The sequence below is a fragment of the Lepidochelys olivacea genome (genome assembly GCF_965140295.1).
Source record: "Lepidochelys olivacea isolate rLepOli2 genome assembly, chromosome: 9".
Lineage (NCBI taxonomy): Eukaryota > Metazoa > Chordata > Testudines > Cheloniidae > Lepidochelys > Lepidochelys olivacea.
Window position 1 is genome coordinate 69,441,508 of NC_140419.1, and position 26,346 is coordinate 69,467,853.

The following is a 26,346-nucleotide window of genomic DNA, read 5'->3' on the forward strand; positions in this document are numbered from 1 at the left end:
CTGAAAAATGTTTTACTTCTCTCATGACTCCTTTATATTCATATACTGGAATTTCTCAAGCAATATACCATAAAACTTTTGAAACACTTACAGGAAATCACAGTCATCCTAAATTTAGCTAAAGCTGTTCCAGGTAGGCATCATTTTCTTCTAACTAACACAAAATAGGTCATTTTTAAATTAACAAATCATTCAAGGCTGAGTAATGCAAATTCATAACTAGGCAGGAACAACCCACAGTATATTAAGTTAGCTTTTGCTGTAATTCTGGGAGAAACAGTGAAATTTAAGTGTAATTCTTTGTAAGTAGTAACACTTAATTGAACGTCACACTTAAAATGATCAACAAAGTCTGAAATAAATTTAGAGTAACAGCCAAGAGAGCCATCCAAACAGAATTCAGACCTTTCAATGAAGAAATGACTTACAGATTTGGGGATAGATGTTGAAAATGGATCCTTCTGGAGCCCCCTTCTTTCAGGGGAGTTCTTGTGGGTGCAGAAAACTTCCTTCAGGGGAGTTCTGTGTGGGGCAGGATGCCTCGGGTTGCAGGATCTCATCCTGCACTGATCTGTGTGTGGTAGACTCCTCTGCGATACAGCAGCCCACTAAAGCCAGCGGGTCTCTATGCTTGACTGTTGCTTGAGGAATAATAGTAAGACTTTTAAAACTTGAATCTTTGTCTATTTCAAGTCCTACTAGATGCAGCAGGAATCCTGGAAATGCTCAAACTTCTTCACAGGATGGACTGTATCTTAACAGAGAGTACTTCACTGAAGGCACTTGAGAAATTTGTCACTGTAAGTTGTCTTTCTTAGTTTTGGTGAAAAATGAGACTCTAAATTAAAATCATTTTTTTCACAGCATGACTTCATATAGAGAACCTTTTAGGTCTCTGAAAATTTACCCTTAAAGTTCTCTGGGGAAGGATCAAGTCTGTTTCCTAAACATTAGTATACTTTAGAAAGCAGAGTTGTATAGAACAGTGTTTCTCAATCTTTGTGATACCAGGGACCAGCTTGCTGCCTTCCTAAACCGTGTCAGGGAGATCTCAGGGACCGGTGCCAGGCCACAGAAGCACTGGTATAGAGAGTTCAGGTATCCAATCAAACCACTTCATACAGAAAGGGTGTGATTTTTTGTGGGGAGGATACGGTATGGAGAAAATCAACATGAACAACAATAAAAATAGACTAAAAGGATTACCCAAAGCTGAAAGTCATTTTTGTTTTGATTTTGGAAAAATTCTGCCAATGAATTTCCAACTTACATGCAGTAATTGTAGCGGTGAAATGCTGTGCCAGAGAACATTCTCTTGTAATTTCCAGCCTGACTGGAAATCTTACAGGAAGGACTATTTTTGAGAGTTTTCCAGCACAAATTTTCCAGTAAAGAAATATAGAAGCCTTTATATAGATTAAGTCTGGATTAATTTGTCAAATTCTTACTTATGCCTGAACTAGAAGTGAGCAGCTATTGTCTGTCAGTATCCAGAGGATTAACATTTTTCCAGGATTTACATGCAACTGGAAGCCAGTGTGCCACATCTTTCTTAAACGTTATTGAGAAATATATATAAAAAGGAAAAATACACCATTAGATATTCTGAGGTTTCATTAATTAAACCCTATCAATAGGTTAAAAGAGAAGCTTCTTTTATTTTGCACATTAAAACTAAATGTGATTTGAATAGATTTACAGTGGGGACAACAATAGATAAAGCTACTTATACCTGCTGGGCACATAAGAGAAGCTGTCTTAGCATTCATTGGAACCCTGAACACCTGGAATTTCTATAAATTTTACAAGCAGCTTATATTACAGCATTTTTACACACATTTTTGTTTATAAATTACAGATTTTAAGTTACATTAAGAAGCCTACACAGAATTCCATCCACAGGAAGTAGTGACACATTCCCTCCCGCCCCCCACCCCTACCCCCACCCCCATCAAACTTAGATTGTCTCTTGATTTAAAGTAGCATTTTAACTGATTTTGTTCTGAAGAAAAATTGTTTGATAGTGGAATGTATGTATCGTTCTTGACATAATGGCTGGATAGAAACAAAATACCAGGAGGAAAATACTGTAATTCTTTTATCTAAGAAAGACATTTTCTTTGTGTCCAATATAGGATTTACTAGCTTTCTTTTATGCTCTGTAAAGAGTATCTCATCCAGCACAAGGTTCAGACAAGACTGCCTAATCTTTCCAGTACATCACCTTGAGTTCCTGTAGAATAGCATAATTGGGGTGTATTTATAATTACATCCATCCAACATTCACCTCCTGGCTTCCTCTTTCTTTGCAGAGTAATGTCAGTAATTTTCTTCAGTAAACTAAGTTAGAATGACAAGAGCGCCTTAGTCTAATAGGTTTAGTGTGCACTATCTAAGGTTATATTTAATTCTTTACTGAAAACCTGCAGTGACTGACTATAGAGCTGTAAAATTAACATTTAAATCACCATAATATTCTCTAGACAACAGTAGTTTACAGCCATGGTACTGCATCAGCTGTAAAATCTACCCAGTTTCCTTCTGTGTTTATGTAATCCCCAATTCACAAAGACATTAACCAATATGAAATTTGCAAGATAAAGACATGATTAGTGATAGACTCATGGCTGACAACTGGCAGGTGGAATATAGGTTGTGACATAGCTTACATTAGTCTAGAAAAACAAATCTTGGAAAGCAAGAAACTCTCCTTGTAAAATTGCAGTCCAGTCATCACTATAGAGGTATCTATTTAGCAACAGGACATTAAGGTCAAATAAAATATTCAGTTTCATGCTTCATTTAAGCTATTTTTTCCCAAAATCCGAATAGAGGTAAGCTGAGTGAGTACAACCTTAAAATGAAAAGCAAGAGGGATCAGGAAGACTTTTAACACACTTCTCTTCCCTGTCATGGAAAACGTAAAATACTGTAAAAGTGCCGTGCATCCAAAGAATTAAATCACTCATTTAATCACTGATTTCAAGTAATAGATTGACAAACCGCGTACTTGATCTCTATTTGCTATTGACTGTTGAACAAATGGAAATGTGCCCGATGAATGTGTTAAATATAATGTACATATAAAACAAAAAAGAGAATTTGAGAGTCATCTATATGACTATTATATAGATTGTGATAGTGCTCAAAATGTATTCGGAAATTATGAGACAGAGGAAGACGGTCCCTGCCCTAACGAGCTATTATTTGTGCTATGATGACCCATTTGGGGAAATAAAATGAACAGAGTTTTGTTTGTTGTGTATACTTTTGACCAACAATTATGGTAAATTTCCTTTAATTGAGTACTAAGGACTCAGCTCTTCAAATTCAATTCAGAATTCTATTTACATAAATATTCACAAGCCTAACAGGTTTGTATATGCAGTAAAGTTAACTGTTAGGCTGTGACTATATACACTTACACTTTAAAGCCTGAAATAGCTGATTTTGACAGACATGCTTTTATAACTGGTGCTCATGTATAAAGGTGTTACTCCCAGACGCTGGTGCCTGTTGCGATGGAGTGAAGTTTGCCAGGGGAATCACCTTGACTGGATCTTCACTGGTACAATGTCTTTCACAGGTGTTGTAGAACTGGGGCTGTGGACCACCTTGGCTTTTGTCAGTATCATCCTTCGGCATGGGCCTTCCAAGCGCGTATCTTCCCTCGGGTCTGGTTCCTCGACCCCATCCTTGCTGGAAGCCAAATGATGGCAAAGGAGGGTTGGATTGTTGGTACTGTGTCAAAGAAGGTGGCATCCAGCAGTTGTCAGAATGGCCTAGGATAAGACATTCTTGTGTGCAGGTTTCGGAAGCTTCGGCAAGGGCTTTTTGGAGATTAACTTCAATAGCTGGGGAGGGGGAAAAATGACAAGAGATTATCTAGAGTTCAAAAGATTCTGCTGAGAACAGATTCAGGCCTACTGATGCAGGCTCCAATCCTGCAAATGCTTATACGTGGTTGCAAGGGAACTAAGCATATGCGAAGGGGCATAGGGCTCATTAGCAGGTATACGAAGAAACATTAATATTTACTGTAATGACTACCACATCTTGTATCCATATAATTAAAGTTCTCACAGTTCTATTTTCCCTCCATGGACACAAAACATTAATCACCAGCATTATAAATCAACCTGTAAAGATTATAATAAATGAACCCCCTATTCACTAGAAAGTTTGCACCGAATTGGCTTGTACAGAATTTACTATTGTTAAAATAAGACCCTTTTGCATATATACTCCATTTGACCCTTTTTAAAAAGGGCAAAGTAAAATGAATCTGGGCACAGTCTATGGGATTCAAAGATGCGCTTGAGAGTTTTAAGACTGAAAGACACTGAAACAGTTATCATAAAGGGAATTGATTTCTCCATGCCTTTTATATTTGAAACCTTGTCGAATCAGAGGGTAATAGCAGGAGAAACTGTAGCCCTCTTTAAAGTATGAGGTGCTGAATCACCATAACTTGTGTAAACATAGCAGGTTTCATGCACTTGAAAAAAGGATTATAGACATTTTAATTTGTTCAAAGATATGTTACTAAAACTGCATGACAAGTTTTTACACTACATAAACTGTAACATACTGTACCTGAAATAATGCTGGTCAGTTACATTGAAAGGCTGTTAACTTTGCTATATAATGAAACTTTTAATGATACATTAAGTTGGATTTACCAGTGCATTATCTGCAAGTGCTTTCAGAATGTATGTGGGGTTTGTTTGTTTGCGTGTGTGTGTGTGCGTGAACACTGTTTGAGTAATCATATCAAAACAGCTGAAGGGCTTTTAAAGAAAGATACATTGTGTTGGCTGCATATCACTAAATAAGCAGGCCCTTCCAAAAAAGGATACATTTTTTTAACCTTTTAAAAGTGTCTGAGCCTTTACCAGAAGAACTTTTAGAACTGGATTCTGCCATATTACATATTTAAAAATAAATTATGCAATAACTAATCTCTAAAACTAAAACAATGCAAAGTTCTGAGTGAGAGATATTTTGGCTTTTTTTAAAAGGTTTATAGACACTGCATTGCTGATTTTGGGTATTTTTAGAAAGTCTGAGTATGGCTAAAATGTACAAAAATCTACTTTCATGAAAGGGCTGTACATCTATGCTTAGAGATGTACTGTAATATGTATATACTGTTTGACATACAGAATATAATTATTTTTGTCAGACTACTACTGCTAAGTAGGAAACTGCCTGCTATACAATATTCTGGCTAGCATTATGAAAATACCAAACTCTGGATTACTCCACATAAAATGCACTGAAAAAGTGCGTGTCTGGTAATGAAATATCTGGTTGTTCAAAACAGCAAATTTGTTTGGATAAACTGGGCAGTTCAGCATTTCTCTTGTCAACTTGTCTCAATATTTTTTTTATTTTAATCCTGAGAATGATTTGGCACTTCTGAAAAACAAATCCAGTTATGCTGTGTAAAGGGCTAGATGGGTAGTACTAGGCATAAATGTAGAATGTAGGAGTCACTGAAGTGTTAAAGCCCAGGCACCCACACACACAAGTTATTACAGATGGACCATTCCAGTCCTCCCAGCATCTGACAGTAACTTTTAGTAGACACATCTGCTAAGATATATGTAGTCAAGTCTGCTGTAAGTTGTTATATGTGTGCACTAGTCATTTATACTTGTGTAAATCTGGGGTAAGTCCACTGACACATATACGTCATTGACTTCAATGAGTTACTCTGGTTTTATACCAATGTGAATACAAGTAGAATTTGACCATTTTCAAGCATTAGTGAAACCTTTGACATTTCCAGCACCTATGCTTATTCCCTCATTTTAAATTAAAATGGACATGTGTCTATGTACACAGGAATACTTACTTAAAGAAATCAAATTGTTTAAGATTTTTGGCGGTATACAAAAGATTATATAGTTCTTAAACTGTACTGATATCTCAACGTCTGGAAGGGAATAAGCATAGATGTAAATGGCAGAGAGCAATGATTTCCAGAGAAGACACTAGATGAGGTGATGATGGACTATAGGCCACTTTCAGAGCCATTTTGGCAGATCAGTAAGACGGATGTTTTGCCAGATTAATACTGGGTTCTGAACACACTTTAAATGTTTGCAGAGAGACATTCTCTTAACTGACAAATACATTTCTCTGATTTTCAGCTTAGGCACAACTTTAACAAAAGAATCCTGGCAAAATCTAAATATAAGTCATAAATACTAAACAGTTATTTCTTAGACTGCAAACTGTGCAGCTCTGATCTTGTGTGCAGGAGTGAGGTCCTAGATCAGTGGTGGGCAACCTGTGGGCAGCAAGTGGCCCGTCAAGGTAATCCACTGGTAGGCCATGAAACAGTTTGTTTACATTGACTGTCCGCAGCTCCCAGTGGGCGGGGTTTGCCATTCCTGGCCAATGGGAGCTGTGGGAAGCAGCGAGGGCCACAAGGAGCTGTGGGCAGTCAATGTAAACAAAATATTTCGCAGCCCACCAGTGGATTACCCTGATGGGCTGCATGCAGTCCGTGGGCCGCAGGTTGCCAACCATTGCCCTAGATGGTAAACTCTTTGGGTGTGTCTACACTGCACACTAAACCTCGGTCTGTGGGACCCAAGATTGTGGACTCAGTGTTTCCAAGACTGTGCTTGAATAGGGTGACCGGATGTCCTGTTTTTAAAGGGACAGTCCCATATTTAAGCCCTCCTGTAGGTGTCCCCACTTTTTCTTAAAAATGGGCAAATTGTCCCATATTTTGTGTCTTCCCCCATCAGTACTGGTGGGTCCTGCTGCTGGCCAGATTCCTGCTCACCAGCTGCCCAGGGTGGGTGTGTAAGGCTGGTGGCGGGATGAAGATGCAGAGTGTGGGGACAGCTGCACCCCCTGCTGGTCTATCAGTGCAGCCCCCATTGCATGCTAGGTCTTGGCCAGCTGGGCCCCACCCCAGCCCCATCCCTTTTCCGGCTGGCGATGGCTGGACCGGCATCTCAGGAAAGCCCAAGACCCGCTAGCCAGGAGGAGTCGAGCCCTGCACGTGCCAAAGCCCTGCAGTGCTGGGATGGGGAAGCCTCTCCGCCCCTCAGCTAAGCTCTGGAAGCGATCCAGCCTGTTCACATTCCGAACCTGCAGGCTTCACAGCAGCACTCCAGGTAGGGGCTTAGCACTCTCTTCACCCCCCACTGCCCTGGGTCCTGCCCCAGGGAGCACCCTCACCTGCTGAGCCACGTCTCTGGCCGGGTTCGCTGAAGTCCCCCTATGCTTGAGCATCCACACTGCATTGTAAACCTGGCTTTACAAATGCTGGACCTGGGTCTCATAGTCATTCTGGGTCTCATAGCATTAGCATCCATAATGCATTTTCTCTGCAGGCTGTCTGACTTTAGAGTAAATGTCCCTCACATTGTAGTCAACTCTTTGTTAAATAAATGTATACCATGCTCATTTTAAAAACACAAATTGCTTATAAGGATCCTTAACTAATTGTCTTGCTTCAAAAGAGCCAAAGATCTGAAAGATAAAAGATAAAATAATTTTTAAATCTAAATTGGCTGAGTATGGGAAGTACCATCAGTGTAGCTCTGAGACAGACATCCTCAGGAGACTGGGTATGTTGCAGGAAATAAACATAATTCAGGACGTCACAATGAATATGTTGTGAGACAGGCAAGGTCCGCAAGATCTACAGGTAAAGGGATCTTGGAAAACATCAACAACTGATCTTCAGCAATAAAATGTGCTAGCAAGGATAATTGGGATGCAAAACAGTCTGTGTCTGGTAAGGAGCAAAAAAAAAAAGAAAGAAAGAGAAAAGACAGCAGTATGAAATATTATGTTTTTAGCCCGATGAAATAAGAATCATTGTTGGAACATAATTCATCAGCTCTTGGCTGAACCTAAAATGAAATATAGTGAGTATTCTGCATGAATATTCACCAGGCACCATCTTTTTTGTACCTGCTTTTTCCAAGCAGTGTTATGCATCTTTCTTTCTTTCTGTGACTAATTCATTCTCCTTTTTCCTTCTATTTTGTCATTCTCTTTTCTTTGCCATTTGGGGCCTCCCTGAATAGCAGTTTGGCAGTGGTGTTTCACTGATGTCTAAACTAGAATTTAGTCATACAGTATTATTATATTTTTATGCTTTCCTATTAATAGGAAAGAGGAGCTTCACACAGGTGAAATATTATACTAAGAGTACCAGCTGGAAACATAAACATTGCAACTGATTTCTGAGTATTCTGGTTGTGGATCATTGTTACTGATCTAGAACAGAAAAAGATCATTGTCATTATGCAGTTATTTTCCCATTCACCATAAGATTGAGCTCTTTCATCTCAGAAGGGGGTTGCTGGTTGAATTGAGAGGAATAAAGAGGCTGCACAGCTAAGGTAAGTGTGAAGTTCAAAGTTTAGGAGGCTGGTTACCAGAGGCAGCATGACTGACCATGGTGCTTTCTGGATTCACTCCCTTGGCTTCCCCCTAGTGGCTGTGGCATTCGTGTGCATGTATATACCTGTGACAGGCAGAGCTGGGCAAAATTTTTTGTCAAACTTTTTTTTTTGTCAAACAGTTTTTTCAGAACTGCCAGTGAACTAAAAATCCATTATTCACAAAGCTCTGACAAGTCATTGTTGGATTAAGGGTGAGATGGAATTTTCCTGAACCCCTTCTATGATTGATAGGTTAGGGGTCGAAACACAGGTTCTCATCTAGTGGCTATTTTCCCTGAAACCAGGAAGAGAAGGATATATTCTCAATAGTCCCATATAATAATAAACAATATTGGAAAAAAGTAGACCCAGATTGGGTTTTGATATATCCGTCCTTACGGACCCCCATATTAGAGCACTCACATACCCTCACCAACTCTTGCATCTTTCCCATTTACAGTGTGAGTTGCACTCTAAAGAAAGAGAGCATTTTCAGTTCACAGATGGATTGTACTCATTCACAAAAATACACTTACCATTTTTATTTGAACTTCAGATTGCTTTCGGCCACTAACAGGGGGATCATGTTTATTTAATTTGTCTGCCCCAGAATGAAGAACGCTTTTAAAGGACTACTCTGCCAGATGAATTCCTGTTTTCTCAGAGCAGTCAAGTCTAACTAGAAGCACAATAGCTAAAAAGCTTCCTTCATTGTTCCACAGCCTTTATCATTTGTAGGGCAAAGCAGTTTTCAATAAAGATATGTAAAAGCCAAGTTTCAAATTCCAGTATTTCCAGTAGCTAGCCTTCAGTCAAAAACCGATAACTTAACCTTATTTGCTTTTCAAAATATGTGCAGAGAGGCTTTTTACCAAAGAAAGAGCAGAACGGTACATACAGTAAGTATAAATGTTGTTTGACTACTTTTCATCCAAGCATTAATTGCTCAGGTTGGAACAAAGAATTATACAGATGTGATCTTTTCCTCTCACTACGTAAAGGAACCCTAGCACCCAAAATTGACACAAAGAGGCATAGACACATGAAATCTGTATGTGTGCAACAAAACTGTATATTTCAGTGCCACTATTTCAAATCTGCCTTCTCTGTATTTCACTGTGAAGAACACTTTTCTGAGAGCATTTTAGAAAGCAAGTGTTGTTATCAACTGTTAATTCTCATTAGGTTTAGCTGTGATCGAGAACTTCTGTTTCTCACTGTTGAGGTTTGTACATGGTTTATGAATACTGTCAGTTCTGTAACACCTGATGCTGAGAAAGAAGGTCATATGGGTAAGAATCAGTCAAGACATCTGGTTCCTGTTACCATTGTGCCACAGACTTTCTATGTGCCCTTGAGCAAGTTACATGGGGTCAGATTTTCAAACATGCTCAGCTTCTACACTTGATGCCTGAGTTTTCAAAAAGCTGAGCACCCAATGTGCTAAATTCTTCTGAAAATCCCTATGCCTCAGTTTCCACATCTGTATAACATGGGGAAGAATGCTTATCTAGCTCACGGGCACGTGAGGCTTTATTCATTAATGTTTGCAGAGCATGTGGATATCCGTAGATAGAAATGTATAGACATACCTAATCTACCTTTAAATGTACTGTATCAGTGTTGGCTTTGTGCTTGCTTCGGTGCATACAGAGAACTGTCTTTAAAAGGGAAAATTAGGAAACAAGTTAAACACAAAGCTTAAAATATTTAGGCAGTCTAAGTTATCTAGTTGAAGTCTTAACAAAAAGCCAGTCCTGAATACGACACATTCCGGATGTGAACCGTCCAACATTACATTTAGCACACTCTTGTTTCATTACAAAGCAAGCAACAATTAGCACATAATTAAGCAAATTGCCCGTAATTATGCCATCGCTGAGATATTTTTCATATTTTCACAACACAGACCATACATGAATACATAGCTTGTGGTGCCAATGCTATTCTGTCAGCAGCAAGAAGTGTCTCTCATCTAGTGAAGCATTTCTTATTTAAAAAAAGCTCCAGTAGCACTTTTAGTCCTATCTGCTCAGCAGGAACTCACCAGAGTGATGCTGATGAGAACCTCACGCTGCTCATGTTGGCCAATAGCTCGTAAGAAATGGATCTCTCTTCTTTTGTGCAGGAGGTGGTACTCAATCTAAGATGGAATGCAGCTCTAATATAGGGAAATTATGGTCCAGAATTACCCTGGTGACCAAAACTAGCCACTTGGGTAACATATTTTAGCAGCCTTAGCGATGTAAGAGACCAGAAGTGACAGTAAAAATTAAGGGAGAGGGAAAAGAAAGTTGAAATGGTCTGTTAGTATAAGCTGAGTTGCTTTAATGAGGTCAGCAGCAAGACGCTTTAATGTAGAAATCCTAAATGATTGCTGTTATAATATACTCTACCTTTTTGCTTTAATAATAAAATACATTTGGGAGCAGATTGCTATGAATATTTAAGTTTCAATAAATTGAAGAAAAATAAGAGAGAGTGATTATTCCACGCTTTGAAACGCTTTATTCAAAGACCCAGTAAAGCATACACTAGCACTAGGCAGCTTGCTTTAATTCTTCACTCTGATATACAAGTCCCATTATCTACTGGGCCAAGAAAAAAATCATACATTAACAATGGGAGATCCACCATCTCTTCTGTTTGGGTTCAATATCCATGTCCATGTCAACTGAAGAACTTAGATACTTATCTGAGCTATCAGAACTTTCTGAGCCTGCAGCCTTAGGCTGGAGATTTCAGTCCAGTGGGAAAATGAATTGTTTCCTGACATTTTAAGTCCTGACCAGAAACTGAAAAATCCTTCGCAACATTTTGATACCTGGGAAAAAATAGTTTAATTCAATATTATTTCTCAAAATGAGCAGAATTGGGGTGAGGCACTTAATTCAAACTCAATTGTTTAATCCTATAAACAGAATATACCCTTACAGTTTGGGGGAGTTGCTTTGGATATAGCTCTACAACTCCCATTCAAATAATGGGAATGCTTTAGTTCAACTCCCGACAAATTTCAGAAAATGTAGGGGTAGATCATCAGCAGGGTTGTGGGAGGGTGACAGCTCTACCCCTCTTCCATTTTCTATGAATGCATTCCTGTTTTGAAATTTAAGTAGAGGCTATGTCTTCACTGGAAGAAAAAAAAAAGTGGTTTTACACCGAGATAGCTAACGTAAGTAGGCTTCTTAATGTAAAATCCTAGAGAAGACAAGGCCTGGGTAGTTTTACATTGATGTAGTAGCTCAACAGAAATTCAGGTGGCAGTTATAGGAATCACCATGACTAGCTTCATTGAGGTTAAAAGCTCCTTGTGTCCATTAGGTTTTTACGTTGCGAGAGCTATTTTGAAGGATATAACCCCACAATTTTTGCAATGAAGACAAAGCCAGAAATAAAACTCCAATAAATACTCAAAACATAAACCTTTTTTAGGACACTCCCAGGCTCCTGCATCTCCTTGCTAAATCTGGATGCTTGCAAAGGTAATGAAGCCTGGGGCAGAAAATAAATGTATTGGATTGTGTCTGTGGGTTAGGGACATGCTGAGACCGGGCTAATGGGAGCAGCCAGGCAGTTGATAGCATTGTTAGGGAGGGAAGATGTTTTGAGGTAAAAATCATGCCACCAAATATTTTTTTCTTTCTTACTGTTAAGGTGTACCTTGATATATAAATCCCTTGTTCACGAAGAAGAGAGTAGACTCTTTAAACTGGAAAGGTGTAATTGAATAGTTTGTTCTCAGTGACCAAAAACCTTATTTATGTTCTCATCAGATGTTTCTACAGCATGTCAAATTTTGTTTAGATGAAACTCCTTGTTCTCCAATGAAATATACCTATCCTTGGTTGACAGAAGACAAGGACGGACTTGCTGGGCCCCAGACAGGATGCTATTAGGTAACCATGGGCATGCAAGAATATAATCCAAGTCTTGGGACTGATTTTTTCCAGAGGTGCGGAGTACCCACAACTTTCATTAACGTCAGTGTGACTTATGAGTCATCAGTGACTGAGAAGCAGGCTTTCAATGTCTACTTAATGAACCACACAAGCTTGAAAATACTGCTATGCACACTGCTACAGTAATTCCCAAACATATTGAAAATGACCAGTCGACCCTCAGGCCAGGCTAAACAAACAAAAACCAAACCGGGCAGCACAGGCCATTTATTAGATGGCTCAGGACATTTTTTCAACATGCCAGTGTGCCCTGATCCAAGAGCCGATCCAGGGTCTGGTAACTGTGCTATTTTCAACCCCAAATCATGACATTATTGGCACCAAAAAATGAGTATTTATACCAAGATTATACCAGTCCTTTTCATTGATTTTCAAACCCTCTCTGCCCCCCCCCCAATCAAAGCGTGTACGATTATTACAGTGTTGCCTAACGTTATACAGCAAGGTGATATTGGTCTCTGCTAAAGGAGTTCTTGCTGGAAGACCCAACTGAGACCAAATTACAAATGATATAATTATAAATGGCTGTCTACAGCGATGAAGCTTCCAGCTTCTTCCCAGACCCGAAAATTCCTAATGAATTAATTTTGAGTCCCTCCCCCATCCCCCCCACCCTGATATCTGTCCTCGCCCCTTAGTGTGCCTGATCTCCTCTTGCAGCTCCAGGGTTTCTTCAGCTCACCCTCATGCTTTCTAAGCTTGGCACTGCCTGGATGGAGAGAGGGGCGACATAAGAATGTCCCTTTAGCTCGTCAGTGTGTACAGGTAATACAGGATTGGCCATTTAAGAGTACAGTTACATTGTATATATTATTTATAAATGAAATCTTAACATGCAAAATGTCAGTAGATTATAAGCACGTTACAAACACAAGGAGCATGTGGAACTAGATGGTTATCGGTACATCATTAGAAGGGATTATTGCTAGTTATAAGCACTAGTTATAGAGTCCGACAGGGTACTTATAAGAAACAACTGATTAAACACCTATTAATCATTTACTAGCTCTTTATAAATGGAGCCTTAATATAAAGTATGACTGAGATTAAAATGGATTTTATAGTAGGCAATAATTTAAATGACTATACTGCTCACATCTGTTTTACAGGATTCAGGGCCAGATTTGTAATCATATTTAAGCACTTAAAATGCAGACAGGAGTTTAACACTATTTGGAAGTCAGGGCCCAAATTTAGGTATTTAGGTGTTGCAATGCCTAACTGACTTAGGACCCTAGATCTCTTTTTCAAAAATGTCTTAGGCACTTAAACCCAGATTCTCTAGGTATTTAGGAATTTATATGGGAGTTAGAAACCTAAACACCTTTGAGGTTCTGGGCCTTAGGCACCAAAGGTCCATTGACTTTCAATGACAATTTGGTGCCTAAATCCAAAATTTAGATCCTCAAAACCCCTCCTTAATGCTTAGGGGAATAGAGTTTTTCTGGTAAAGTCCCCTAGGTGCCTAAATTTCTGCCAGTGGGCATATACAATGACTTAGTGGTTTTCAAATTATGGGGTGGGACTCCCAAGGGAGGCATGGGAATGTGTCAAGGGAGGCGCGAGATGTGTGCCTTTTTTTTTTTTAAGAGCTCCCTCTGTCAGCCCTGGGTGGCTGGGGCCTGTGCAGAACAGCCGTGCACACCCGGGAGGCAGGTGGGAGGGGATAAAGGAGGGCTGACACTCCAGGCTGGCAGTGGGAGCCAGGGGTGGCACTGGGGGAGATTGCGGCAGCTAAAGCCACCCCAAACTTTGCCTTGGCCAGCAAAAAACTCAAATGGGCTTAAGCTGAGCTGGGGCTCGAGCCGTGCACACCCGTGTACAGCTGCCCCAGTACAGGGGCAGCTGTGCTGTGCTGCCAGGAGCAATGTGTCCCCAGGCAGCCACTTGTGCAGCTGCAGTCCCATGAGTTCTGTCCTCTGCCGGCTGGCAGCATTGATGGGTGGATCGAGTGGGCCATATGGGCAAATGAACAGGCACTGGTATCCGAGCTCAGTGAGTAGGGCAGCAGAAACATCTCCGTGTGGGCAGCTGGGTAGGGGACAATCGAGGGATTGGGGAGGGGAGTTGGGTTAGGGGTGGGGAGCTGGGTGTGGGGCCATCACCACCTTTACTTCTCCACTGCTCCCATATTGTTTTAGTAAACTATGGGGAACTGCAATCATTTTCTCATAGCTCAGGGAGGCTCACTATGATACAGTTTGAAAATCCCTGTCTTAGAATAAAGATACCCTTAAAGTAAACATCTCAATACAGAGATGAATTAGGCTATGCATTCACAGAAATACAATGCATCTCTTCTATTTACTTCTATGTTTTTTCTTGGAATTCTTGTGCAAGTGAAAGACAGCAAAAGTGATTAGCTAGGTATACAAAAGATGGTTTACTTCCAGACTAATAAGCTTGGACTGAATGATACTGGAGCATCTGCAATCTTGAACTTTCCTGCTTGAGCTCACTCAGCCTCTATATTCACATTTAAATTAGTGCCCTGGGTTTTATTTTGTTGTAAATTATTCCAAATTATAAACATGATACTTTGCTAAAGAGCCCCATTGCTAAACTTTAAATTACTTAGTTATTTAGTACTGTAAAGTTATGATTAACTCTTCAATGTTAATATAAACATGTAAAGTGTAATGAATAGTCTAGAATTTAAAGTATATTGATTAGAATAAATGGCTATATAAGTGCTCTATAAGATTTAAGGTATAAATAACATGTTTTATTTAATATTTCATTAGCCATCTCACTTTTGTACTGCTCCTTGTTAATTATTGATAAAGGGTTCATTTATTTGAGATGTACTATAAATTTAAATCAAAATCACTTAGGATATAAGGTGAAGCTACAGTGAGATAGATGGTTCATGCTCTAGTAATAACCGTTGAACTAACCAAAGAGAAAAGAGTGAAATTTACAGTTTCCTTCATATCTGAGAAGACAATGGTGACTGTGGCCTGAATGATATAAAGCCAGCTCTTATAATGATGCAGAGTTTTTGGTACTAAATCAAACATCTGGGTATAAACATGCAGTAGGGCAAAGGGTTTCAGCTGCCACTTTTCAGCTAGCCCATGGAAAATATCATTTTAACTTTTTTGTCTAGGGCACTTGTGACACTGCAGATGATTTGCTGTGCCTTTTGGTCTATAAAACTTTACTCTGTATCTTTCAAGGTTTAACTCTTGTTTGCAGTAAGAGAATGAACTCTTCAATGTGAAGCTGTAGCAGCTTACATAATTATCTACAGAGATTGACTGCCTCATCAACTGATTCCCCTAAAGTTTAGGCTAAGAATTCTTCCCCAATAGCATTGATGGGACAGCATGGACAATCAAAATTGTAAATTTCAATTTCATGTGCAATTACATAGATTTAACTAACCATTTAAGGAGGTGCTTGCTTCAGTGCCCACATATTTTTGGGCTTGATTCACTTTAAGGCTGTGTTTGCCAAGTGTGGAGTGCAGAGAACTATCTTTGGGTCATGGAAAGAGTTTCCAATTGTTCTCTAGAGTCTCAGCTTTTGTGTTTTCAGTCAGTCTCTAGCTGATATGGTTGCACAGAAAATCTAAATGTGAAGCGAGTGCAATCAATATGTAGATATCTGCCTGTGTTTGGCGAGAGCCTGAGAAAACAGCTATCACAGTAATTTCAGTGGGTGCTTACTCACCTGATGATACTTTAAATGTCAGTTTTGTTTGCTATTTCACTGCTCATAAATGCATGTCAGAAAGGAGAGGAAATATCATACAAGTCCATCATTTTTTTCCCCAAAGTGTGGGGTAGAGAAGATGTATGAATAAAGACATGTAGGGCTCTAACACTACATGGTGGGTGGATTTCAGGAGGAAAAAGGTGTGCTTAATGTCAATTTCCTGCAGTGGGACATGGCTTTCAAACATTTGGAAAACACTACTCTAAGGTCCTCCTAGCTTCCGCTGCCATGAACTTTAGAAATGGGACTGCTGCCCAGAGCAAGCCCACTTTGATATTTGGGAGGAGAGGACGGCAGTGCAAGTCACCTGCAAGCACCAGTCTGTACTGGCTGGTGCAGATTTGGTCAGCAGCACCCCAAACTGGAACTGGCCATGGAAAAGGCCCTCTGATTTAAAAAAAAATCTCTCCCCTAGGAAGACATACAAGGCAAGAATCTGTTTTTTCTGAGACTAATCCTGCTGGGACAGTGGTTCCCACTGGGGTGTTCTGATGTGCAATTAACATGTAAACCACACAATTTAAATGACTAGCAGTGATCCTTATGAAAAGATTCCTGCTTGGAAAAGGAAAAGGAAATCTGCTTGAAAATATCAACGGAGTATCATTCAGATTAACAAAAAAGAGCTTGGAAAAGAAATAACTGCGTGCCTATTTTCATAAGCGAAAACACAGTCAGATATGTTCTCTGCAACAGAAAAGGTGGCCCCATGCAAACGTGGCACTTCAGAAACAAAAGAAGGGATCAGAGTAACAGCCGTGTTACTCTGTAGTCACAAAAAGAAAAGGAGTACTTGTGGCACCTTAGAGCCTAACCAATTTATTTGAGCATAAGCTTTCGTGAGCTACAGCTCACTTCATCGGATGCATACTGTGGAAAGTGTAGAAGATCTTTTTATACACACAAAGCATGAAAAAATACCTCCCCCCACCCCACTCTCCTGCTGGTAATAGATTATCTAAAGTGATCACTCTCCTTACAACGTGTATGATAATCAAGTTGGGTCATTTCCAGCACAAATCCAGGTTTTCTCATCCCCCCCTACCCCCCCCCCCACACAAACCTACTCTCCTGCTGGTAATAGCTTATCTAAAGTGACCACTCTCCTTACAATGTGTATGATAATCAAGACTGGCCATTTCCAGCACAACTCCAGGGTTTAACAAGAACATCGGGGGTGGGGGGCGGTTAGGAAAAAACAAGGGGAAATAGGTTACCTTGCATAATGACAAGTTAATTGTATCCAATTTGCAAATGAATTCCAATTCAACAGTTTCTCGCTGGAGTCTGGATTTGAAGTTTTTTTGTTGTAATATCACAACTTTCGTGTCTGTAATCGCATGACCAGAGAGATTGAAGTGTTCTCCGACTGGTTTATGAATGTTATAATTCTTGACATCTGATTTGTGTCCATTTATTCTTTTACGTAGAGACTGTCCAGTATGACTAATGTACATGGCAGAGGGGCATTGCTATCACATTGGTGGATGTGCAGGTGAATGAGCCTCTGATAGTGTGGCTATCAGAGGCTCATTCACCTGCACATCCACCAATGTGATATATGCCATCATGTGCCAGCAGTGCCCCTCTGCCATGTACATTGGTCAAACTGGACAGTCTCTACGTAAAAGAATAAATGGACACAAATCAGATGTCAAGAATTATAACATTCATAAACCAGTTGGAGAACACTTCAATCTCTCTGGTCACGCGATTACAGACACGAAAGTTGTGATATTACAACAAAAAAACTTCAAATCCAGACTCCAGTAGAAACTGTTGAATTGGAATTCATTTGCAAATTGGATACAATCAACTTAGGCTTGAATAGAGACTGGGAGTGGCTAAGTCATTATGCAAGGCAACCTATTTCCCCTTGTTTTTTCCTACTCCCCCCCCCCCCCCCAGATGTTCTTGTTAAACCCTGGATTTGTGCTGGAAATGGCCCACCTTGATTATCATACACATTGTAAGGAGAGTGGTCACTTTAGATAAGCTATTACCAGCAGGAGAGTAGGTTTGTGTGTGTGTGGGGGGGGGGGAATGAGAGAACCTGGATTTATGCTGGAAATGGCCCAACTTGATTATCATACACGTTGTAAGGAGAGTGATCACTTTAGATAAGCTATTACCAGTAGGAGAATGGGGTGGGGGGAGGTATTTTTTCATGCTCTGTGTGTATAAAAAGATCTTCTACACTTTCCACAGTATGCATCCGATGAAGTGAGCTGTAGCTCACGAAAGCTTATGCTCAAATAAATTGGTTAGTCTCTAAGGTGCCACAAGTACTCCTTTTCTTTTTGCAAAAGAAGGGATAATTGACATAAAACTGCTTAAACCAGTTTAAGGTAACCCTGGACATTTTGTAAAAGTATCTATATTCACTTCTACCATCACTAATTATTCAAGTACCTCATTAGGAAAGCATATAAGAATCAATTACCACCGATTAAACAGATGTGTATTCACTTAAGTTCAGTTATTTATTTAATCAAGACGTAGTACAACATGGTATGTACTTTCATTAAATACATTCTTTAGGAGAATCTTTTGTCTTCTGGGGATTTTTAGTCAATATTATTATTTTAGATGAACTTGTGATAAGGTAAAAGCAGAATGATGAGACAAAAGAAAAGAAATCTGGAATACTATGAGTAAAAACCACTTTTAAATTCCTTTACTAAACATATCATTTTAATTCAGATACATTCTTGCATCCTATTAAATGTAGTTTATTATCACTTATATTCAATTATTTTTCAACTATTTGGAAAATGTGGTTTACAGATTAAATCTGGTTACTGCTGTACTGAAAACACAGCAGTTTTCCCCTGGAAAAACTGAGAAACAGGTGAAAAAATGTAAAATGCATGGGATTGTTGTTTTAGCGATAAGGATATCCTTTACTTTGCAAGAAGTCTGTTTGCTTCAGAAAATGTAAATGCATAATCCCCAGTGCAGCTTTTTGTATCTTCTGCATATAAACCTGGGTTAAGTATGTAAAATCATTTCTTGATCCCTTTAAAAGTATCGAAACTGTTATATAGCTGCAGGCTTTTACTAGAAATTACTGAATACTCCATATGAGGTGGAAGAAGCTGGTATATAGAGAGCTCAAATCCTTAAATCTTTATAGCCTCTCTTGCCTAGGCAATATTGAATGTTATATCTAAGATGTCCCTGTAAATGTGTCTGTTACCACATGGTAACTGGTTGCAGGCTGAATAATTTTGTTCTCCTCCAAATGTGCTGTGCATGTGTGAACACGACTATACATCCACCCTTTGTCGATCATTTACTGAGTTTAAAAAGGAAAGAAGATGAGTGAGGGGTGAGAGAGCTCAGATCTCCCAATTCTGGAAAGAATAAAGCTAATCTAATTAAACATTTTTCAAGCAGAAAGAAAAGGAGTACTTGTGGCACCTTAGAGACTAACCAATTTATTAGAGCATAAGCTTTCGTGAGCTACAGCTCACTTCATCAGATGCATTTCGTGGAAACTGCAGCAGACTTTATATATACACAGAGAATATGAACCAATACCTCCTCCCACCCCACTGTCCTGCTGGTAATAGCTTATCTAAAGTGATCATCAGGTGGGCTATTTCCAGCACAAATCCAGGTTTTCTCACCCTCCACCCCCCCCCACACAAATTCACTCTCCTGCTGGTGATAGCCCATCCAAAGTGACAACTCTTTACACAATGTGCATGACAATCAAGTTGGGCTATTTCCTGCACAAATCCAGGTTTTCTCACAATCCCCCCCACCCCCATACACACACAAACTCACTCTCCTGCTGGTAATAGCTCATCCAAACTGACCACTCTTCAAGTTTAAATCCAAGTTAAACCAGAACATCTGGGGTGGGGGGGTGTAGGAAAAAACAAGAGGAAACAGGCTACCTTGCATAATGACATAATGACCAAAAGGACTGAAGGTAAAAAATCCATTACAATCTACATACCACACAGACTATGCTGACAACTTGTGCCACAAGCTCTCAAAGAAACTGTGGAATCACCTGATCAACATCCTCTACAGCAAACAGGGAAAGATTAAGAATGAGCTCTCAAAAATGGATACTCTCATAAAAAACCAACCTTCCACACAAGCTTCCTCGTGGCTGGATTTTACTAAAACTAGACAAGCCATTTACAACGCACACTTTGCTTCTCTACAAAAGAAAAAGGACACTAAACTTTCTAAACTACTACATGCTACAAGGGGCCACAGCAATGGTTCCCTCAACCCACCTAGCAATATTGTTAACCTATCCAACTATTCTCTCAGCCCAGCAGAAGCAGCTGTTCTATCTCGGGGCCTCTCCTTCTGCCCCTCCACCCCCACGAACATGATACAGTTCTGTGGTGACCTAGAATCCTATTTTCGACGTCTCCGACTCAAGGAATATTTCCAAAATACCTCTGAACAGCATACTAATCCACAGAGGTCTCCCTACCAACACTACAGAAAGAGGGATTCTAGGTGGACTCCTCCTGAAGGTCGAAACAGCAGACTGGACTTCTACATAGAGTGCTTCCGCCGACGTGCACGGGCTGAAATTGTGGAAAAGCAGCATCACTTGCCCCACAACCTCAGCCATGCAGAACACAATGCCATCCACAGCCTCAGAAACAACTCTGACATCATAATCAAAAAGGCTGACAAAGGAGGTGCTGTTGTCATCATGAATAGGTCGGAATATGAACAAGAGGCTGCTCGGCAGCTCTCCAACACGAGTTTCTACAAGCCATTACCCTCTGATCCCACTGAGAGTTACCAAAAGCAACTACAGCATTTGCTCAAGAAACTTCCTGAAAAAGCACAAGATCAAATCCGCACAGACACACCCCTGGAACCCCGACCTGGGATATTCTATCTACTACCCAAGATCCATAAACCTGGAAATCCTGGGCGCCCCATCATCTCAGGCATTGGCACCCTGACAGCAGGATTGTCTGGCTATGTAGACTCCCTCCTCAGGCCCTACGCTACCAGCACTCCCAGCTACCTTCGAGACACCACTGACTTCCTGAGGAAACTTCAATCCATTGGTGATCTTCTTGATAACACCATCCTGGCCACTATGGATGTAGAAGCCCTCTACACCAACATTCCACACAAAGATGGACTACAAGCCGTCAAGAACACTATCCCCGATAATGTCACCGCTAACCTGGTGGCTGAACTTTGTGACTTTGTCCTTACCCATAACTACTTCACATTTGGTGACAATGTATACCTTCAGATCAGCGGCACTGCTATGGGTACCCGCATGGCCCCACAGTATGCCAACATTTTTATGGCTGATTTAGAACAACGCTTCCTCAGCTCTCGTCCCCTAAAGCCCCTACTCTACTTGCGCTATATTGATGACATCTTCATCATCTGGACCCATGGAAAAGAAGCCCTTGAGGAATTCCACCATGATTTCAACAATTTCCATCCCACCACCAACCTCAGCCTGGTCCAGTCCACACAAGAGATCCACTTCCTGGACACTACAGTGCTAATAAACAATGGTCACATAAACACCACCCTATACCGGAAACCTACTGACCGTTATTCCTACCTGCATGCCTTCAGCTTTTACCCTGACCACACCACACGATCCATCGTCTACAGCCAAGCTCTGCGATACAACCGCATTTGCTCCAACCCCTCAGAAGAGACAAACACCTACAAGATCTCTGTCAAGCTTTCTTACAACTACAATACCCACCTGCAGAAGTAAAGAAACAGATTGATAGAGCCAGAAGAGTTCCCAGAAGTTACCTACTACAGGACAGGCCTAACAAAGAAAATAACAGAACGCCACTAGCCGTCACCTTCAGCCCCCAACTAAAACCCCTCCAACGCATTATTAAGGATCTATAACCTATCCTAAAGGATGACCCAACACTCTCACAAATCTTGGGAGACAGGCCAGTCCTTGCCTACAGACAGCCCCGCAACCTGAAGCAAATACTCACCAACAACCACATACCACACAACAGAACCACTAACCCAGGAACTTATCCTTGCAACAAAGCCCGTTGCCAATTGTGCCCACATATCTATTCAGGGGACACCATCACAGGGCCTAATAACATCAGCCACACTATCAGAGGCTCGTTCACCTGCACATCCACCAATGTGATATATGCCATCATGTGCCAGCAATGCCCCTCTGCCATGTACATTGGTCAAACTGGACAGTCTCTACGTAAAAGAATAAATGGACACAAATCAGATGTCAAGAATTATAACATTCATAAACCAGTCGGAGAACACTTCAATCTCTCTGGTCACGCAATCACAGACATGAAGGTCGCTATCTTAAAACAAAAAAACTTCAAATCCAGACTCCAGCGAGAAACTGCTGAATTGGAATTCATTTGCAAATTGGATACTATTAATTTAGGCTTAAATAGAGACTTGGAGTGGCTAAGTCATTATGCAAGGTAGCCTGTTTCCTCTTGTTTTTTCCTACCCCTCCCCCCAGATGTTCTGGTTTAACTTGGATTTAAACTTGAAGAGTGGTCAGTTTGGATGAGCTATTACCAGCAGGAGAGTGAGTTTGTGTGTGTATGGGGGTGGGGGGGATTGTGAGAAAACCTGGATTTGTGCAGGAAATAGCCCAACTTGATTGTCATGCACATTGTGTAAAGAGTTGTCACTTTGGATGGGCTATCACCAGCAGGAGAGTGAATTTGTGTGGGGGGGTGGAGGGTGAGAAAACCTGGATTTGTGCTGGAAATGGCCCACCTGATGATCACTTTAGATAAGCTATTACCAGCAGGACAGTGGGGTGGGAGGAGGTATTGGTTCATATTCTCTGTGTATATATAAAGTCTGCTGCAGTTTCCACGATATGCATCTGATGAAGTGAGCTGTAGCTCACGAAAGCTTATGCTCTAATAAATTGGTTAGTCTCTAAGGTGCCACAAGTACTCCTTTTCTTTTTGCGAATACAGACTAACACGGCTGTTACTCTGAAACCAATTTTTCAAGCAGTAATTTCTAAGTGCTGTTAATGGCAGTGTCACATTGCACTCCATATGTTTTATGGAAATATGCTTATGAGTGTGAATATGATGTAACTGGAGTATGCCTTATGCAAAAGGTCTCTTGTAAGGTATCATAACAAAGGTTATAACCTACTAAATATATTCCTCCTATTTGTATGCATGTATCGTTTTTGTATCTAAAACTAGAAATATGAAGTATAGCTCTGAGGTCCCATTGTAATTATGCAAACTGTGGGCCATTAATGGTGATTTAGAATCTTGATGGCTCCCACTGACTAAGACAATTGGTTGTAAATGGTTTATTTACCTGCAAGACTTCCTGTCTAATGTGGACCAACCTAAGAAGAATGGAGACTAGGGGTCCTACAGTGACATGTGACCATGTCACATGATACTGGAATCCATCTTAATCCTTTGAGGTGGGGGTGGGGAGAAGCACAGACAAAAGATTCCCGCCTTGTTCCAAAGCTATAAAAGGGGGTGTAGCAGGACAAAGAGGGCTGCCAGTCATGAGAAAAACCCTGCTTTCCCCTGGTACAGTTCCTGTTAGTTCCAGCAGACATCTCAGGTGGTAAGGATTGGACCCAGAATAGGAAGGAGTCTAGTTTGTGAAAGAAGCTTATTGGAACATCTCTCAGGGTGAGATATTTCCTGTAATCAGTTTCTTAATGTATTAGGCTTAGACTTGTGTGTTTTTGCTTTATTTTGCTTGGTAACTTACTTTGTTCTGTCTGTTATTACTTGAAACCACTTAAATCCTACTTTTTATACTTAATAAAATCACTTTTGTTTATTAATAAACCCCGAGTAAGCGATTAATACCTGGGGGAGCAAACAACTGTGCATATCTCTCTATCAGTGATATAGAGGGTGAACAATTTATGAATTTACCTTGTATAAGCTTTATACAGAGTAAAACAGATTTATTTGGGGTTCAGGCTCCCAGAAAGGCTGAACACTGGGCACTGGGAACGTCTCTGTTAACTGAGAAGCCCCTGGGCTGAGTGGATCTCAGTTTCAGTGAACTGCAGAGAGGCATGGCCCAACCTCTGGGTCTGTGCTGGAGCTGACTGGAGTGTCTAACTCATCAAGACAGGAGTGGAGGGGCGCCTAGTCTGGCAGGAGTGTTGTTCTCAGTGGTATCCCAGCTCATCGGGTGACAGTATCGAAGGGAATCTCTGTGACTGAACCTGTCACAGGCAGTCCTGGAAAATGAGGGCCTCTATAATCTCATAGACTCGGTACAGCACAAGCAGCAATAATGCAGACTGCACTAAGCCTGGACTGCAAGAACAACCTCTAAGATCCCAGTGGTCACCATACAATTCAACCTTCAAACTCTCCACTGGTGATGACTGAAATGAGGCCACAGGATGGCTAGAAACTGATTTTGAGGAGGAACTGTCCTCACTGGGCTTCGTAAAGTATCCTGATAAGGAATGCAATGCAAAGCATCTCCTCTCTTTTTAAAAAAATCTCTTTAAGATTGCTACTGTTGAATGGAAGAATTTCATATAGACAACGAGAAAAATCCTACAGCCTCTGGAGGGAGGTTGTGCTAAGTGTAAGGTCTTTCTGGAGGCTAAATTCAGGGTCTCCAATATATGGGATATGGACAGAGGTGTCCTCCTCTTTTACAGTGTACCACAAGGGGCTACAGGACCTTGCTCAATAATAAGGATTGTGATGTATAGAGATATTATAAACAGAAGTCAGTAAAGGTGAGCTGACCTCTTGATTACTTGGCCCATAGCTCAGTGCACAATGTCTTCTTCTCTGGTGTGTATATATATATAGTGAGTTCCCTTCTCTCAGAACATTGCCCAGACTTGGCAGTGCAACAGAAACATTTTGAGTCAGCTGAAATACAGAGTCATGCACAATTCAGCACATCAGAGAGCTGTGGTGCTCAGTGTAAGAGCCAACTGAGTCAGATAGTTCTATAATGTGGACATCTGTCAAATTGGAAGTAGACTGAGACCACTAATTTGTTTTACAAACTGGTAGGTCACTACCCAGATAATAATTGCCATGGATAACTTTGGCCCCAGTACTCCTATCAGCTCTGCATAGGCAGACCCTTGCATCTGTATGGAGCTTTATCGACCTAAGTGGGGTCTGCCAAGGCAGACTGCAGGATTGGAAACTTTGTTTCTAATTACTTGGGCATCATTCCAAATGGTGAATTAGATGTAGGGACTTGCTATTCATTGCCACCCCCTTGAGCCATCTATGGCCCTGCCAATATGTTTAAAGAAAGGAAAACAATTAAATTTGTTTTGAAATCCCACATGCAATCAACTGACAAATGGCATGTATGCACCTTGAAGGGATACATTTAGAACAAGAAAGGCCCAATTTGACCCTAAAATGTGCTCATACTGTTTCTGCTGCCTTTCCTGACAGTTGCACAGGTACATAAAAATGCAAAACTTGGCACTAAACATTACTAAACACTACTGTCTTCTTTTAAAAAAAAGAATATAAAAACACACAGTGACATGTGTATTAAAATTCATTTTAATTGAATTATCTCTTTAAAAATAGCCTTAATTATCTTTAACTACACCGTAGCAATGCATTTCAGCATCTACCCATGGCTAAGATATTTTCATTAAGACCTAATATTCAAGACGGAAAAATGAAAGTCTGCTGCCAAAAAAGCTACATTCTGCCATTGAGTTTTCAGCCAGGTCTGGGAGAGAATGCTTTGAAATTATAGTTTCATTTGGATGCATACGATCATCCAGAAAGCAGTCTGAAATCAGATGCTGTTCTAACCACAAACACTGGGACAGCTATAATAATATTCTAAAAACCTTCATATAGATGTTATATTGCTATTATATTAAATTTGTATTTTCTTTATTAATCATAAGATCTAGGAAAATAATTGGTTTTATTAATGTATTTAGCTTGATTTTTTAAAGAGCCAATTCCAATGGCTCCTGGCATTTTTACAATATTTAAATATACAAACCAAGGGTAAAATGAATTAAATATATATTAACAACCTATACAAGCTACCTATAGCAAATTTGTTTCCCATAAAAATAAATTAAATCTTCCTAGAATAATCCATTTCACATAACCTAACTCACACCATCTCTAAATTCCTGATTTAAAAAATAAGTATTCTTCAGCATTCCCTAAAGATGAACAAATATGGGCTCCACCATAATAAGGGCAAGAGTGGGGCACCTTAAACTGAACTGTGATGGGGCGCCTGCC

General features: G+C 40.2%; 1 protein-coding gene across 1 annotated transcript in view; it reads right to left on the bottom strand.

Annotated features, from left to right (window-relative positions):
• Positions 1-3,144: 3,144 nt before the first annotated feature.
• PCDH11X (protocadherin 11 X-linked) overlaps positions 3,145-26,346 on the bottom strand; it is a 1,025,787-nt gene continuing 1,002,585 nt past the window's right edge. The window contains exon 8 of the mRNA XM_084638911.1: positions 3,145-3,854. Within this exon, the coding sequence (XP_084495037.1) occupies positions 3,466-3,854 (389 nt within the window). The 3' untranslated portion in view covers positions 3,145-3,465. The remainder of the gene's footprint in view (positions 3,855-26,346) is intronic.